Raw genomic sequence first — 15,095 nt, 5'->3', positions numbered from 1 at the left:
AACTTCTCTGTGCCTCAGTTACCTCATCTGTAAAATGGGGATTAAGATTGTGAGCCCCCGTGGGACAACCTGATCACCTTATAACCTCCCCAGCGCTTAGAACAGCGCTTTGCACATAGTAAGTGCTGAATAAATGCCATATTATCCCCCCCAGCGCTTAGAACAGTGCTTCACACGTAGCAAGCGCTTAACAAATGCCATCATTATTATTATTAACAAATACCATGTCTGCTGTGTGACTTTGGGCAACTCGCTTCACTTCTCCGTGCCTCAGTTAACCTCATCTGTATAATGGGGATTAAGAAGGTGAGCCCCACCTGGGTCAACCTGATCGCCTTGTATCCCCCCCCCCCCAGCGCTTAGAACAGTGCTTCGCACATAGCAAGCGCTTAACAAATGCCATCATTATTATTATCAGCAAATACCATGTCTGCTGAGCGACTTGCCCAAAGTCACATCACTTCTCTGTGCCTCAGTTCCCTCATCTGTAAAATGGGGATTAAGACTGTGAGCCCCACATGGGACAAACTAACACCTTGTATCCCCCCCAGTGCTTCGCACATAGCAAGCGCTTAACAAATGCCATCATTATTATTATTAACAAATACCATGTCTGCTGTGTGACTTTGGGCAACTCGCTTCACTTCTCCGTGCCTCAGTTACCTCATCTGTATAATGGGGATTAAGACTGTGAGCCCCACATGGGATAAACTGATCACCTTGTATCCTCCCCCCCGAGTGCTTAGAAGAGTGCTTCGCACATAGCAAGCGCTTAACAAATTCCATCGTTATTATCTCTTACCCCCAGGGAAGCCGCCGCTGGCCCTTTAAGAAGGCGGAGGGGTGCCTTTGGGGGTGTAACAAGGAGTTGCGTTGTCCAATCACAGGAAGGCTCCGGCGAGCGGGGACCAATGGGAGGCCGGGAGGGCCGGTCCAGGAAGCGAGAGGGGGCGAGTCTGTTGCTGGTCATGGCGACGGTGGCGGCCGAGGGGCCCCGGGCCCGGGGGCCTCCGGGGGAGGTGATCCATCTAAACGTGGGCGGAAAAAGGCGAGTGGAGGCCGAGGACCTCAAGCCCCGGGATGCGCCCCCCGGCCGTTATCCCGCCCCTTCCGGGGGGACCCCGGGATGGGGAGGGTCCTGCCTCTCCCCCCTCCCACCCCCCACCACCCCCTCTGCCCCGGACCCCGGAGGACACGGGCTCCGTCCCCCACCCCACCCCAAAACCCGCCCGGCGAGTCGCAGTCTAGACGTCCCAGGAGCCTTGGGAGGAAACGGGCTGACATTGCAGCAGGTGGGATGGGGGCTAGACTCCCGGACGAAGTCAGTCAGGCAGTTGCGTTTATTGAGCTCGTACTGTGTGCAGAGCACTGTACTGAGCGCTTGGGAAGTACAGGTTGGCAACATATAGGGACGGTCCCTGCCCAACAACAGGCTCACAGTCTAGAAGACGGGCTCACAGTCCATAATATGTATATGTATATATATTATATATGTATATGTATATATATGTATGTATATATATGTATATAAGGTATGTATCATATGTATGTATATATCATATATGTGTGTATATATATGTGTGTAAGATATATATAAGATTATATATAAGATCATCATCAATCATATTTATTGAGCGCTTACTGTGTGCAGAGCACTGTACTAAGCGCTTGGGAAGTAGAAATTGGCAACATATAGAGACAGTCCCTACCCAACAGTGGGCTCACAGTCTAAAATTATTATTATTATTATTAATATAAGATTATATCTATATATCTATATCTATCTATATATCTATATCTATATAGATATAGATATATACATACGTGCCGGACGTTGTACTAAGCGCCCGGAATGGATCCAAGCAAATCAGGGCAGACACGGTCCCCGTCCCGTGTGGGACTCACGGTCTCCATCCCCATTTTCCAGATGAGGGAACCGAGGCCCAGAGAAGTGAAGCGACTCGCCCAAGGTGGCCCAGCAGAGTCGGGATTAGAACCCAGGGCCCCCCCCCCCAGGCTCCGAGGCCCGGGCTCTACCCACTAGGCCGCACGGACACGGAGCCGCCCGCCGCTTGCTGCGGGCGGGGATTGTGTCCGTTCTTTGGGCCTATCGTCCTCTCCCGAGGGCTTAGCCCAGCGCTGTGCACACTGTTGGCGCTCAATAAATAATAATAATAAGAATAAATAGTCCCGCCCCGGTTGGAGTCGGGGGTTAGACTGGGCTCCCCGACATTCCCGACTCCCGGGGCTCCTGCGGCCAGGCCTCACCTTGTGACAGATGCCCAGCCGGACACCGAGAGGGGCTCGTTGGGCCAGGGAAACCACGGCGAGCAGATGTCCAAGGTTTGGGCAGTCGGTGCCGAGGACCTCACGGTCAGGGAGTTGAAGCGCCAAGATGGGCAACCCAGGGCTCCAATCAATCAATCAATCAGTCGTATTTGTTGAGCGCTCACTGTGTGCAGAGCACTGCACTAAGCGCTTGGGAAGTACAAGTTGGCAGGCTGTTCGGTTCCCCCCATCCCACGCCACCTGGATGGTTTAGCTGGTCACCGGTCTGCGGGCAAGGGGCTGGACACCCTGTCAAATGGGAGTCAGGAGATCGACTCACCCTGGGCAATCTGTCCTAGCGCAGAGAAGCAGCGTGGCTCAGTGGAAAGAGCCTGGGCTTTGGGGTCAGAGGTCATGGGTTCAAATCCAGACTCTGCCACTTCTCAGCTGCGTGACTTTGGGCAAGTCACTTCACTTCTCTGCGCCTCAGTGACCTCATCTGTAAAATGAGGATTAAGACTGTGAGCTCCCCGTGGGACAGCCTGATCACCTTGTAACTTTCCCGGCGCTTAGAACAGTGCTTTGCACATAGCACTTAATAAATGCCATTATTATTATTATTATTACAGTGCCCTGCACGCAGTGAGCGCTTAATGAATACTATTACCACGACCTGGGCATTCCCTCAAGGAGCCAGGCTGCTGGCTGTCTCCCACCCCCTTCCCCTACCCAACCCCTCTCACTTTCCCCTTCCCCAGGTTCAGCACCTCCCGCCAGACCCTCACGTGGATCCCCGACTCCTTCTTCTCCAGGTGAGTGGGACCCTGGGACCCGCCTAGGCCGAAGGGGGGTGACCACCTCCTCTCCAGTGAGAGTAATAATTGTGGCATTTGTTAAGTGCTTACTCTGTGCTAGGCACTGTACTGAGCGCTAGAGTGGATACGGGCAAATTGGGTTGGACACAGCGCATGTCCCACATGGGGCTCAGTCTTAATCCCTATTTTACGGATGAGGGAACTGAGGCCCAAAGAAGTGAAGTGATTTATCCAAGGTCCCACAGCAGAGAAGTGGCAGAGTCAGAATTAGAACCCAGCTCCTCCAGTGCTTAGAACAGTGCTTTGTACATAGTAACCGCTTAACAAATACCATCATTATTATTATTATTCTGACCCATCATTATTATTATTATTATTATGCGGACTCCCAGGCTCTATCCACTAGGCTATGCTGCTTCGATGACCTCGGGAACCCCTATGCAGGCTGGGTGAGGGTGGAGGATTTGCAGGGATGAGGCTGGGGGTTAGGGGGAGGGATGGAACCACCAGTGACACACCCTGCTTCCCATTCCCATTAGAGAAGCAGCATGGCTCAGTGGAAAGAGCATGGGCTTTGGAGTCTGGGGTCATGGGTTCAAATCCTGGCTCCACCAATTGTCAGCTGCGTGACTTTGGGCAAGTCACTTCACTTCTCTGTGCTTCAGTTACCTCATCTGTAAAATGGAGATTATGACTGTAAGCCCCCCGTGGGACAACCTGATAATAATAATAATAATGATGGCATTTATAAAGCGCTTACTATGTGCAAAGCACTGTTCTAAGCACTGGGGAAGTTACAAGGTGAACAGGTTGTCCCACGGGGGGCTCACAGTCTTCATCCCCATTTTACAGATGAGGGAACTGAGGCCCAGAGAGGTGAAGTGACTTGCCCAAAGTCACACAGCTGACAAGTGGCGGAGCCGGGATTTGAACCCATGACCTCTGACTCCAAAGCCCGGGCTCTTTCCACTGAGCCACGCTGCTTCCTCCCCAGCACTTAGAACAGTGCTTTGCACATAGTAAGTGCTTAATAGATGCCATCATTATTATTCCCACTTCCCTCTCAGCCTCCTGAGCGGCCGTATCTCCACACTGAAGGATGAGACCGGAGCTGTAAGTTCAGAGGGAGAGGTGGGGGAGGGAGAAAGGGAGGGAAAGAGGGGAACGGGCCGGAGCGTCAGGATGGATTGCAATGGGAAGAGGGACAGATTGAACTGTCTCTATATGTTGCCGATTTGTACTTCCCAAGCGCTTAGTACAGTGCTCTGCACATAGTAAGCGCTCAATAAATACGATTGATGATGATGATGATGATTGAACTGTGAGTCTCGACTCTCCTGGCTTTCCCCTCCCCACCTCCAACCCCCAGATCTTCATCGACAGAGACCCTACCGTGTTCGCCCCCATCCTCAACTTCCTCCGCACCAAGGAGCTGGACCCCAGGTGGGTGGGCCGGGGCGTGGCGGCCGGGGTCCCCCCAGCAGGACCCTCCAATCCATCATCCTTAGTGGTTGGGGGTGGTCAGGGAGTGGATCGGATTGATGGAGGGAGGTGGGGTGGGGGACCGATGGTCACTGGGCTCCTCCTCTGACCCATCTATGTGCCCCAGGGGGGTCAAGAGCTCCTTGCTGTTGCACGAGGCCCAGTTCTACGGAATCACACCACTCGGTGAGAGCCCCCGTTCCCCCCTAGGTCCCCACCCCTCCAAACCCCACCAGGAAGAGTGGCATGGAGTAGAATGTGGAGCATAGGCAGGCCTGGGAGGCAGAAGGTCGATGGGTTCTAATTCCGGATCCGCCACTTGTCTGCTGTGTGACCTTGGGCGAGTCATTTCACTACTCTGGGCCTCAGTTCCCTCATCTGTAAAATGGGGATTGAGACTGGGAGCCCCACATGGGACAGGGACTGTGTCCAACTCGATTTGTTTGTATCCACCCCGGCAATTAGTACGGTGCCTGGCACATAGTAAGCACTTGACAGATACCATTGGCATTATTCATTCATTCAGTCGTATTTATTGAGCGCTTACTGTGTGCAGAACACTGTACTAAGCGCTTGGGAAGTACAAATTGGATTGGGCAAGTCACCTCACTTCTCTGGGCCTTAGTTACCGCATCTGTAAAATGGGGATTAAGACTGTGAGCCCCCCATGGGACAACCTGATCGCCTTGTAACCTCCCCAGTGCTTAGTACAGTGCTTTGCACATCGTAAGCGCTTAATAAGTGCCATCGTTATTATTATTATTACTATTATTGTATTATTGCATTATTATTGTACCCAGATCTGCTCCAGCTCTGGGCCCTGACCTGCTCAAAACACACACACACACACACACACACACACACACACACACACTCCCCCTCTCCCTCTCTTCTCTCTTCTTTCCTCTCTCTCTCTCTCTCTCCACTCTCTTTCTCCCCTCTCTCTCCCCTCTCTCCCTCCCCACTCACAACCCTGGACCAGACCCCCTGTGGCACTGGAAGCAGCCCCTTGGTCCACAGTAGCCCCCCTCCCCGTCTCACCTCTCCCCCCACCCCCCCACCAGTGCGCCGGCTGCAGCTACGAGAGGAACTGGACCGTTCGCCCTGCGGGAATGTGCTCTTCAGCGGGTACCTGCCTGCCCCAGGTAGGGCAACGCAAGGGCATCTCCCCCCAACTCCAGGACCAGGAGATGGGGGCAGAGAATTGGAGGGAGGAGAGATAGAGGAAGAAAGAATCCTGCTCCATTCCCCGGGGGTAGTCCCACCCAAGGGAGCATTGAGAACTCAAACTCCCGTAAGGTATCGGGTCAGTCATTTTCCCCACATCCCCCTACTCTAGCCCAGCCGTGGGAGGGGGTCCCTCTCTAAGGGCCGACGGGAGTCATGGTCCTGCCACTGAGCCGGGGGTGGGAGATTTTCCCCTTTGTGATGCTTGGGGATAGGGCTGGGTAAGGACCCCCCACCTCTTACTGTGCCCCCATCCCCCTTCTGCAGTGTTCCCAGCGAAACGGCGGAACCGGCACAGTGTGGCAGGGCCCCAGCTAGCAGGTGGGCGACCAGCCCCGGTGCGGCGAAGCAACACGATGCCCCCGAACCTGGGCAATGCCGGGCTGCTGGGCCGCCTGCTGGAGGACAAGGCGCCAGGGTTCCCGGCAGGTGAGGCAGGAGCAGCAAGGAGGGAGATGGCTCTTGTGGGGAGCTTTTCTCATCCCCCTCCATGTCTTGGGTCCCCTTTCCCCCTTCCCCGCCCTCCCACTCCCGTCCCCGGCCCCCAGATCGGTAGCAGAACCAGCAGTCCCAGTTCCTGTGGAACTCCCAACCCCTATCGTACCCTCTGCCAGAAGAGATTGGCATTGTCAGGCCCCCGTGCCCCCCCCAAACCCTCCGATCCCTGACCTGCCCCAGGTGGACCGGGCGAGCCGGGCATGGTGCGGCTGGTATGCGGACATCACAACTGGATCGCTGTGGCCTACACCCAGTTCCTCGTCTGCTACAGGTGTGTGGGGCGAGGGGAGCCCCAAGGAGGAAGTGGGAGGGGGTGAGGGAGCCTCATGAGATGGGGTTTGGCAGGGAAAAAGGAGGAAGGGCACAAGGAAAAAGACAGCAGGGCAGGGAGGGGACCTACAGCTCCCCTCCCACCATGGGAAGTAGTGTGGCCTAGTGCATAGAGCCTGGGGCCAGGAGTCACAAGGAACTGGGTTCTCATCCCAGCTCCACCACTTGTCCACCGTGTGACCTCGAGCAAGTCAATTCACTCCTCTCTGCCTCAGTTATCCCACCTGTACAATGGGAATTAAAGACTGGGAGCTCCATGTGGGACGTGGACTGTGGCCAACCTTGTATCTACCCCGGCTCTATGTACAGTTCCAGGCACATAGTAAGCACTGAAAAACAAAACAAAACAAAACTCCTAGGAGTCTCTGGAGCAGTCTGTCCTCCCCCACACCCCACCATCTGTGAGGGTCATATCCCAGGGGCTTTTGGGAGTTGTAATTCAAGCAGGAGGTGGGGAGAGGCAAGATGGTGGGCCAGAATTCATTCATTCATTCAATTGTATGTATTGAGCATTTACTGCCCGAGTTGTGCCTGTGCCCCCCTGCTCCCAGGCTGAAAGAGACATCGGGCTGGCAGCTGGTATTCTCCAGCCCGCGGCTGGACTGGCCGATTGAACGACTGGCACTGACGGCCCGGGTGCCAGGGGGTGCGCTGGGCGACCATGACAAGATGGTGGCAGCCGCGGCTGGAAATGAGATCCTGCTTTGGGCTCTTCAGGCCAACGGCAGTGGCAGTGAGATCGGTGAGGGGCGGCAAGACCCGACCCCCGCCCTCCATCTCGGTGGGGGGGGTCTAGTGCCAGACTCCTCCCTACTTCCTCCCTTCTCCCCTCCTTCTTCTCTCCTCCTCTCCCCTCCCCCCACCACTTCCTTCCTCCTCCCCCGCTTCCTTCCTCCTCCCCCACTTCCTTCCTTCTCACCTCTTCCTTCTCACGCTGACTTTGACTCTGGCCCAAGCCCCCCTTCGAGCTAAGCCAGCTCATGCCTCACCTTTCCTCCCCCACCCTGCCCCGCCAGGTGTGTTCCAGCTGGGGGTCCCGGTGGAGGCCCTGTTCTTCGTGGGGAACCAGCTCATCGCCACCAGCCACATGGGCTGCATCGGCGTCTGGAACGCCGTTACCAAGCACTGGCAGGTGGGAAGGGCGGCAGGGTGGGGTCTGGAGGACCGGAGGGATGTATCCCCGGGAGCGTGGCCCAGCCCGGGAGGAGGACGGATTCCGGGTCTGAGCCCCTGCCCATCAGGTGCAGGACGTCCAGCCCATCACCAGCTATGACGCCGCCGGCTCCTTCCTGCTCCTCGGTTGCGACAACGGGGCCATCTACTACGTGGGTGAGCGGGGCTGGGGACAGAAGGGGCTTCCCCCTCCCCACATCTCCCTTCTCCTCCTTCCCCTTCCCACCTGTTGTTTTTTTTTATGGTATGTGTTAAGCACTTACTATGTGCCAGGCACCGTACTAAACGGTGGGGTAGATTCAAGATCATCAGGTTGGACACAGGCCCTGTCCTACATGGGATTTACAGTCTTAATCTTTATTTTACAGAAGAGGTTATTGAAGCACAGAGAACTTAAGTGATTTAAGAGAAGGAGCGAGGCAACGTGGATAGAGCTTAGGGCTAGGACTGAGAAGGACCTGGGTTTTAATTCCGACTCCACCACATTTCTGCTGTGTAAACTTGGGTCGTCACTTGGCTTCTCTGTGCCTCAGTTTGCTCGTCTGTAAAGTGGGAATTAAGACTGTGGGCCCCATGTGGGACAGGGACTGTGTCCAACCTGATTTGTTTATCTCCAGCCCAGCGCTCAGTACAGTGCCTGGCACATAGTAAATACTTAACCAATACCACAATGATAATGATGTTTATTATCGTTATTATTAGGTGCCCAAACTCACACAGCAGACAAGTGATGGAGCTGGGATTAGAACCCAAGACCTCTGACTCCCAAGGCCATGTTCTATCCACTGGGCCTTGCTGCTTTATGTGTGTGTGTGTGTGTTGTGTGTGTGCATGCGCACATGTGCACCCACACACATGTCCTGTCTCCCCGGCTGATAGGTGGCCCCCCAAGGGCAGGGACTGTCTCCCCTCACCCCTATGTTCGTCGCCCCAGGGTCGGGCCTGGCGGGGGGGCAGAACCAATGGGGGACGGGCCGCCGCAAAACCCGTGACACCCTGTCCCCCGGCAGATGTGCAGAAGTTTCCACTGCGGATGAAGGACAATGACCTGCTGGTGACAGAACTGTACCGTGATCCGGGTGAAGATGGCATCACGGCCCTCAGTGTCTACCTCACCCCCAAGACCAGTGAGCGGGGAGGGCTGGGCCCGGGGCGGGCATGGGGACAGGCTGCTGAAACTCCAGCTCCTATGAGCCCTGCCAGCTGGAAGAAAGTCTTGCCTCATAGGCTGATGAGCATTATAATTGTAAAACAGGAGCTGGAGCAGTAGTAATAGTATTTATTGAGCACCCAGTAGGTACGATGAACTGAGCTAAATGTTGAGAAAGTACAAAATGGAGAAGTGACGTGCTTCCTGCTCACAAAGAGCCCACTTTCTAATGCGGGAGACAGATAAAAAGACATTTGCAAGTACAGCGTTCCGAGTAATTGACTGCACAATTGATTGTGTACATACGAAAGTAGTAATGATAATTGTGGTATTTGTTAAGCGCTTACTTTGTGCCAAGCACTGTTTGAAGCGCTGGGTCAGGGACAAGATAATCAGATCAGACACAGTCCTTGTCCCACACAGGGTTCACAGCGTGAGGGAGAACAAGTTTCTCATCCCCACTTTACTGATTGATTAAAAGCCAATTGCGGACAGGGAATGTGTCTGTTATATATTGTACTCTCCCAAGTGCTTAGTACAGTGCTGTGCACCCAGTAAGTGCTCAATAAATACAATTGACTGACTGAGGCACAAAGTGACTTGCCAGGCAAGTGGTGGGATTAGAACCAGATCTCCTTGAGAGGGATGCTCAGGTTAAGTATAAATAAGCACAAAAATGCCAGTAATTGCTGGTGGATTTGTACGACTTTCTCTGGATGGTGGGCTGGAGCTAATTGGATGGGGAAGTGGGATTTTAGGAAGGAACTGAAGATGGGAAGGGCTATGAACTGTCTGATGTGGGAAAGGAGGGAGTTGTGGGAGCGGCAAGGGCGAGGTGTGGCTAGGTCACCTTGAGAGGAGCCAAGGAACTAAAGCCCAGGGTGAGAAGCCATCGGGGTGTTTGAAGGAGAGGAGAGATGGGGGCCGGGTGATTTTCCAAGAAGACGTTTGGTGCGGCAGCATGGACAGAGTAGAGCATAGATTGGAAGAGGGAGAGACTGGAGGCAGGGAGGCCGGCGTAGAGACTGATGCAACTGCAACATGACCAGGGGCTGGGTCAGTAGCGGTGTGGGTGGAGAGGAAGTGATTTGGCAGTGTACTGGATATGAGAGGTGAAAGGCAGAGAGGGGTCAGTCAATCAATCAATTGTATTTGAGTGCTAGCTCTGTGCAGAGTACTGTATGTACCATTCATTTAGGGAAAGTACAATTAACAGAGTTGGTAAACACATCCCCTGCCTGCAACAAGCTTATGGGGGAACAGGAATTAATATAAATAAATAAATTACAGATATGTCCCTAAGTGCTGTGGGGGGAATGAATAAAGGGAGCAAATCAGGGTGACACAGAAGGGAGTGAGAGAAAAGGAAATGAGGGCTTAGTCAGGGAAGGCCTTTTGGAGGAGATGTATCTCAATAAGGCTTTGAAGTGGAGGAGAGGAATTGTGAGATATGAAGAGGGAGGATGTGGGTGAAAGATCGGCGTTGAGAAAGACGAGATCTAGGTCCAGTGAGTTGTTTGGCATTAGAGGAGCGAGGTTGAGGAAGTCCCTGAGGTTGCAAGCTTTGGGAACAGGGCGGATGGGGGGAGTTACCCAAGATGGGAATGTTAAGGGGAGGAGTGAGTTTGCGGTGGTGGGGAAGACGAGTCCTGTTTTGTAGACACATTGAGTGTGAGGAGCCAGGCGGACACGCAGGTGGAGGGGTTTTGGAGGCCAGGGGAGCTGTGAGATTGGAGGCCGGGTGAGGGGACAGGGTGAGAGAGGGAGATTTGAGGGTCACCTGGGAGGGAGGGGTGACACCTCTAGGCTCAAGATGACCAGGCCGGCTGATGTGACCCGGGTTGGCTTCTCCCCCGCCCCCAGGTGACAGTGGGAACTGGATTGAGATTGCGTACGGGACCAGCTCGGGAGGCGTGCGAGTCATCGTGCAACACCCAGAGACCGTCGGCTCCGGGCCCCAGCTCTTCCAGACATTCACCGTCCACCGCAGCCCTGTCACCAAGATCATGCTTAGCGAGAAACACCTGATATCTGGTATAGATGCCCCTCCCCAACTCCCATCCCTCCTGGCTGCCCCCTCATCCACAGCCTCACTAATAGTAGTTGTGGTATTTTTTAAGCGCTTACTGTGTGCCAGGCACTGTACTAAGAGCTGGACTAGATACAAGATAATTGGGTTGGACACAGTCCCTGTCCCACATGGGACTCACAGTCTTAATCCCCATTTTACAGATGCGGGAAGTAAGGCTAGAGAAGTGAAGTGATTTCCCCAAAGCCACCCAGCAGACTAGTAGTGGAGCTGGAATTAGAACACAGGTCCTTCTGACTCACAAGCCAATGCTTTATCCACTAGGCCACCGCTGCTTCTCCAGCTCTTCCCCACTCCAGTAATTAAAAATAATAATTGTGGTTTGGGTTAAGCGTTTACTATGCTCCAAGCACTTTACCTAGTGTGGGGTAGATGCATGGTAACCAGGCCAGACACAGTCCCCGTCCCACATGGGGCTTACCGTCTAATGGGGAAGGCGAACAGGTTTTGCATCCCCTTGTTGCAGAAGAGGAAACTGAGGTAGAAAGAAGTTAAGGGATGTGCCCAAGGTCACACAACAGGTACATCCAGATCCCCCAGCTCCCAGACTCATGCTCTTTCCGTTATTATTGATAATAATAATAGTATTTGTTAAGCACTTCCTATGTGTCAAGCACTGCTCTAAGCACTGGGATAGATACAAACTAATCAGATTGCCCGTCCGCCAAGCTAGCTCTCTTCCTCCCTTCAAGGCCCTACTGAGAGCTCACCTCCTCCAGGACGCCTTCCCAGACTGAGCCCCTTCCTTCCTTTCCCCCTCGTCCCCCTCTCCATCCCCCCGTCTTACCTCCTTCCCTTCCCCACAGCACCTGTATATATGTATATGTTTGTACATATTTATTACTCTATTTTACTTGTACATATCTATTCTATTTATTTTATTTTGTTAGTATGTTTGGTTTTGTTCTCTGTCTCCCCCTTTTAGACTGTGAGCCCACTGTTGAGTAGGGACTGTCTCTATATGTTGCCAACTTGTACTTCCCAAGCGCTTAGTACAGTGCTCTGCACACAGTAAGCGCTCAATAAATACGATTGATTGATTGATTGATTGATTGGATACAGTCCCTGACCCACACGGGACTCACACTCTTAATCCCACTTTACAGATAAGGTAACTGAAGCGTAGAGAAGTGAATTGACTTTCCCAAGTCAAGTGGCAGAGCCAGGATTAGAACCCAGGTTCTTCTCACAGGCCCTTGCTCAATCCATCAGGCTATGCTCATTCCAAAAACTTATCTCACTCCCCACTGGGGACTTGAACCCCAGTCTTCCTCATGACCGGTGGGAGTACTCACCACTATACTAATGAGGCATCAGGCTCCCCCTGCAATCTTTCTCCCCGGGGGTCAGGGTGTTGGGGCTGGGGCTGGTGGGTGGGGGGGCCGGTGGGGGCTCCCCCTCCATCAGCCTCTCTTCCCACCCCCCCACAGTGTGCGCTGATAATAACCATGTGCGGACGTGGTCGGTGACGCGGTTCCGGGGCATGATCTCCACGCAGCCTGGATCCACGCCGCTCGCCTCCTTCAAGATCTTGGCATTGGAGGCGGCTGACGGGCTCGGAGGTTGCAGCGCCGGCAATGACATCGGTATCGGGACCGCCCCCAACCCCGGGGCTGGGGGGCTGGCGCCGAGAGGCCCGTGGGCTCTGACAAGCTTTTGAGTGTGTTTGTTGTTGAGGGGGGTGGCGTTGTCCCCGGCAGGGCCCTACGGGGAGCGGGATGATCAGCAGGTGTTTGTGCAGAAAGTGGTGCCCAACGCCAGCCAGCTCTTCGTCCGGCTTTCCTCCACTGGCCAGCGGTGAGACCACCCCCCGCATCTCCCACCTTTCAGAGCCAAGGTTCCCCACCCCATATCCCAGACCCTTGCCTCTGCCCCCCTCCCCCACCACATATCCATGGCCTCTGGGCCCCGGCTCATCCCCCGCCTCCTCTGTGGCTCAGGATCTGCGCCGTGAGCTCTGTGGACGACTCCCCAACCACGGCCTTCACCGTGCACGAGTGTGAGGGCTCCAGCCGCCTGGGCTCCCGGCCGCGCCGCTACCTGCTCACAGGCCAGGCCAACGGCAGCCTGGCCATGTGGGACCTCACCACCGCCATGGAGACCCTCGGACGCCAGCCAGGTACCTGGATGGACCCTGCGTATCGGCCCGGCCCCACCCTGCCACTTGGTCTTGGCCCCATCCCCTGTCACTTGGTCCCGGACCCACCCGCTGTCTACCCACTTTGTATCATCCCCTCCCTCCGTCCGTAGCTCAGGCTCGGTCCCCTGGCCTGTCACCACGCTTCCGCCCGCGCCCCTGGGTCTGTCACCCTTGACCCCCTGCCCTCTGCCTCCATCCTGCAGCCGAGGGCCTGACTGAGGAGGAGCTGCTGAGGCAGCTGGAGCAGTGTGACTTGGCGTTGAGCCGCAGCCCGGCCCCCAGCCCCCTCCCCGCCTGGAGCCTCTCGCCCAGCCCGTCCCCCCGCGCCTCCCTCTGCAGGTACAGTGGAGGGGGGGGACAGGAAGGGCTGAGTTGCGCCGGGAGCCGTGGGGCAGAGCCGAGACTGTGCTGGGTTCCGATTCTGCTCCCTGACCACCGCCTGTCTCCCCTCTTTCCCGTCTGTCCTCCTGCTCCAGCATCCAGTCTCAGGGCAGCGACGTATCCTGCGGGGGCCGTCGCGGAGGCCCAGCTCTACTCCCCCCGAGCCGGGACCCCCCGGCCCCCACCCCGCCTCCTGAGCGCCGGCGGCGGGGAGGCAGCTTCGTGGAACGGTGCCACGAGCTGGCCCGGGGAGCTGAGCCCCCAGACCCCCGCCGTCCCCCGACACCTGCCCCCAAGCCCTCCCCAGCCTTCAGGGCTCCCCTCTGCCCGCCGAAGCCTCAGCTCAATGAGACTTCATTCTGACCCCTGCCTCCTCCCTTTACCCCCCTCGCGGTGCCTTCGGCCGCTCCCCCGGCCACCTCGCTGCAGGGGGAGTGGGTCGTCATGTCCCCCCATCCTTCCCTGGATTCAGGACCGGGAATCCCTCATCCCTTCATGGAGCAGTTACTGTTACAGGACCCACCATTCCAGAAGCCAAAGCCAGTCAATAAAAATATTTGGCATTCTCTGTGTGGCAGGAGCTGGCACAGTGAGGGGCCAGGAAAAGGGGTGGACTGGGACTGGCTCGGGGCAAAGGAGGAAAGTTGGCAGGCCTTCCGGAGTGGGGGGCAGGGGGCTGGGCCCTGCCCCTTCTCCCCATCCTTCAAACCAGTCTCCAAGGGGCAGAATACTTTTCCGACTCCCCCGTGTCCCCCTCCCAAGGGTCTGCCAAGCTGACTTGCTACTGTGTGGCCTAATGGGTGGAGCCCGGGACCGGCAGTCAGAGGAACCTGGTTTCTAATCCCAACTCTGCCACTTGTCTGATGTGTGACCTTGGGTGAGTCACTTCACTTCTCTGGGCCTCCATTCCCTCATCTGTAAAATCAATGTCAATTGTATTTATTGAGCGCTTACTGTGCGCTGAGCACTGTACTAAGCACTTGGGAAGTACAAGTTGACATAATGGGGATGAATCAATCAATCAATCAATCAATTGTATTTATTGAGCACTTACTGTGTGCAGAGCACTGTACTAAGCGCTTGGGAAGTACAAGTTGGCAACATATACAGTCCCTACCCAACAGTGGGCTCACAGTCTAAAGGGGGAAGACGGAGAACAAAACCAAACATACTAACAAAATAAAATAAATAGAATAGATATGTACACGTAAAATAGAGTAATAAATATGTACAAACATATATACAGGTGCTGTGGGGAAGGGAAGGAGGTAAGATGGGGGTAAGATGAAGACTGTGAACCCCAGGTGGGACAGGGACTGTGTCCAAACCGACTACCTTGTATCCACCCCAGCGCTTAGTACAGTGCCTGGCACATAGCAAGCGCTTCACAAATACCACAATTATTATCATCATCATTATGGCCGAGAACCAGATGAAACCATCCCTATTTGCCTGGGGTGGGCAAGGCTGGCAATATCAGGCTTCGGGGTCAAAGCTGCATCCCGGAGGGACCACCCACCACCGAGGTTTTAGTCTTTTAGA

At 55.0% G+C, this 15,095-nt stretch overlaps 1 protein-coding gene across 1 annotated transcript; it reads left to right on the top strand.

Annotated features, from left to right (window-relative positions):
• Positions 1-968: 968 nt before the first annotated feature.
• Positions 969-14,123, top strand: SHKBP1 (SH3KBP1 binding protein 1). The gene is made up of 18 exons (XM_038767122.1): positions 969-1,048; positions 3,027-3,080; positions 4,151-4,196; positions 4,453-4,526; positions 4,693-4,751; positions 5,630-5,710; positions 6,060-6,221; positions 6,471-6,561; positions 7,172-7,362; positions 7,637-7,752; positions 7,862-7,949; positions 8,804-8,920; positions 10,807-10,977; positions 12,463-12,618; positions 12,733-12,829; positions 12,973-13,151; positions 13,376-13,511; positions 13,649-14,123. Exons 1-18 carry the CDS (start codon positions 969-971, stop codon positions 13,914-13,916), a joined length of 2,166 nt encoding a protein of 721 aa, XP_038623050.1. The 3' UTR covers positions 13,917-14,123.
• Positions 14,124-15,095: the final 972 nt, after the last annotated feature.

The sequence above is a fragment of the Tachyglossus aculeatus genome, chromosome 26 (genome assembly GCF_015852505.1).
Source record: "Tachyglossus aculeatus isolate mTacAcu1 chromosome 26, mTacAcu1.pri, whole genome shotgun sequence".
Classification (NCBI taxonomy): domain Eukaryota; kingdom Metazoa; phylum Chordata; class Mammalia; order Monotremata; family Tachyglossidae; genus Tachyglossus; species Tachyglossus aculeatus.
Note: the sequence above shows the minus strand (reverse complement) of the source record. Positions and strands in the feature narration are given on the sequence as shown.

What these genes read in the sequence shown, in the direction of transcription:
- SHKBP1 (XM_038767122.1), top strand. Translation starts at nt 969, where the DNA reads ATGGCGACGGTGGCGGCCGAGGGGCCCCGGGCCCGGGGGCCTCCGGGG. An exon ending in ACCAAGGAGCTGGACCCCAG is followed by an intron (nt 4,527 to 4,692) that starts GTGGGTGGGCCG and finishes TATGTGCCCCAG; the next exon opens with GGGGGTCAAGAGCTCCTTGC. An exon ending in CGGCAGTGGCAGTGAGATCG is followed by an intron (nt 7,363 to 7,636) that starts GTGAGGGGCGGC and finishes CTGCCCCGCCAG; the next exon opens with GTGTGTTCCAGCTGGGGGTC.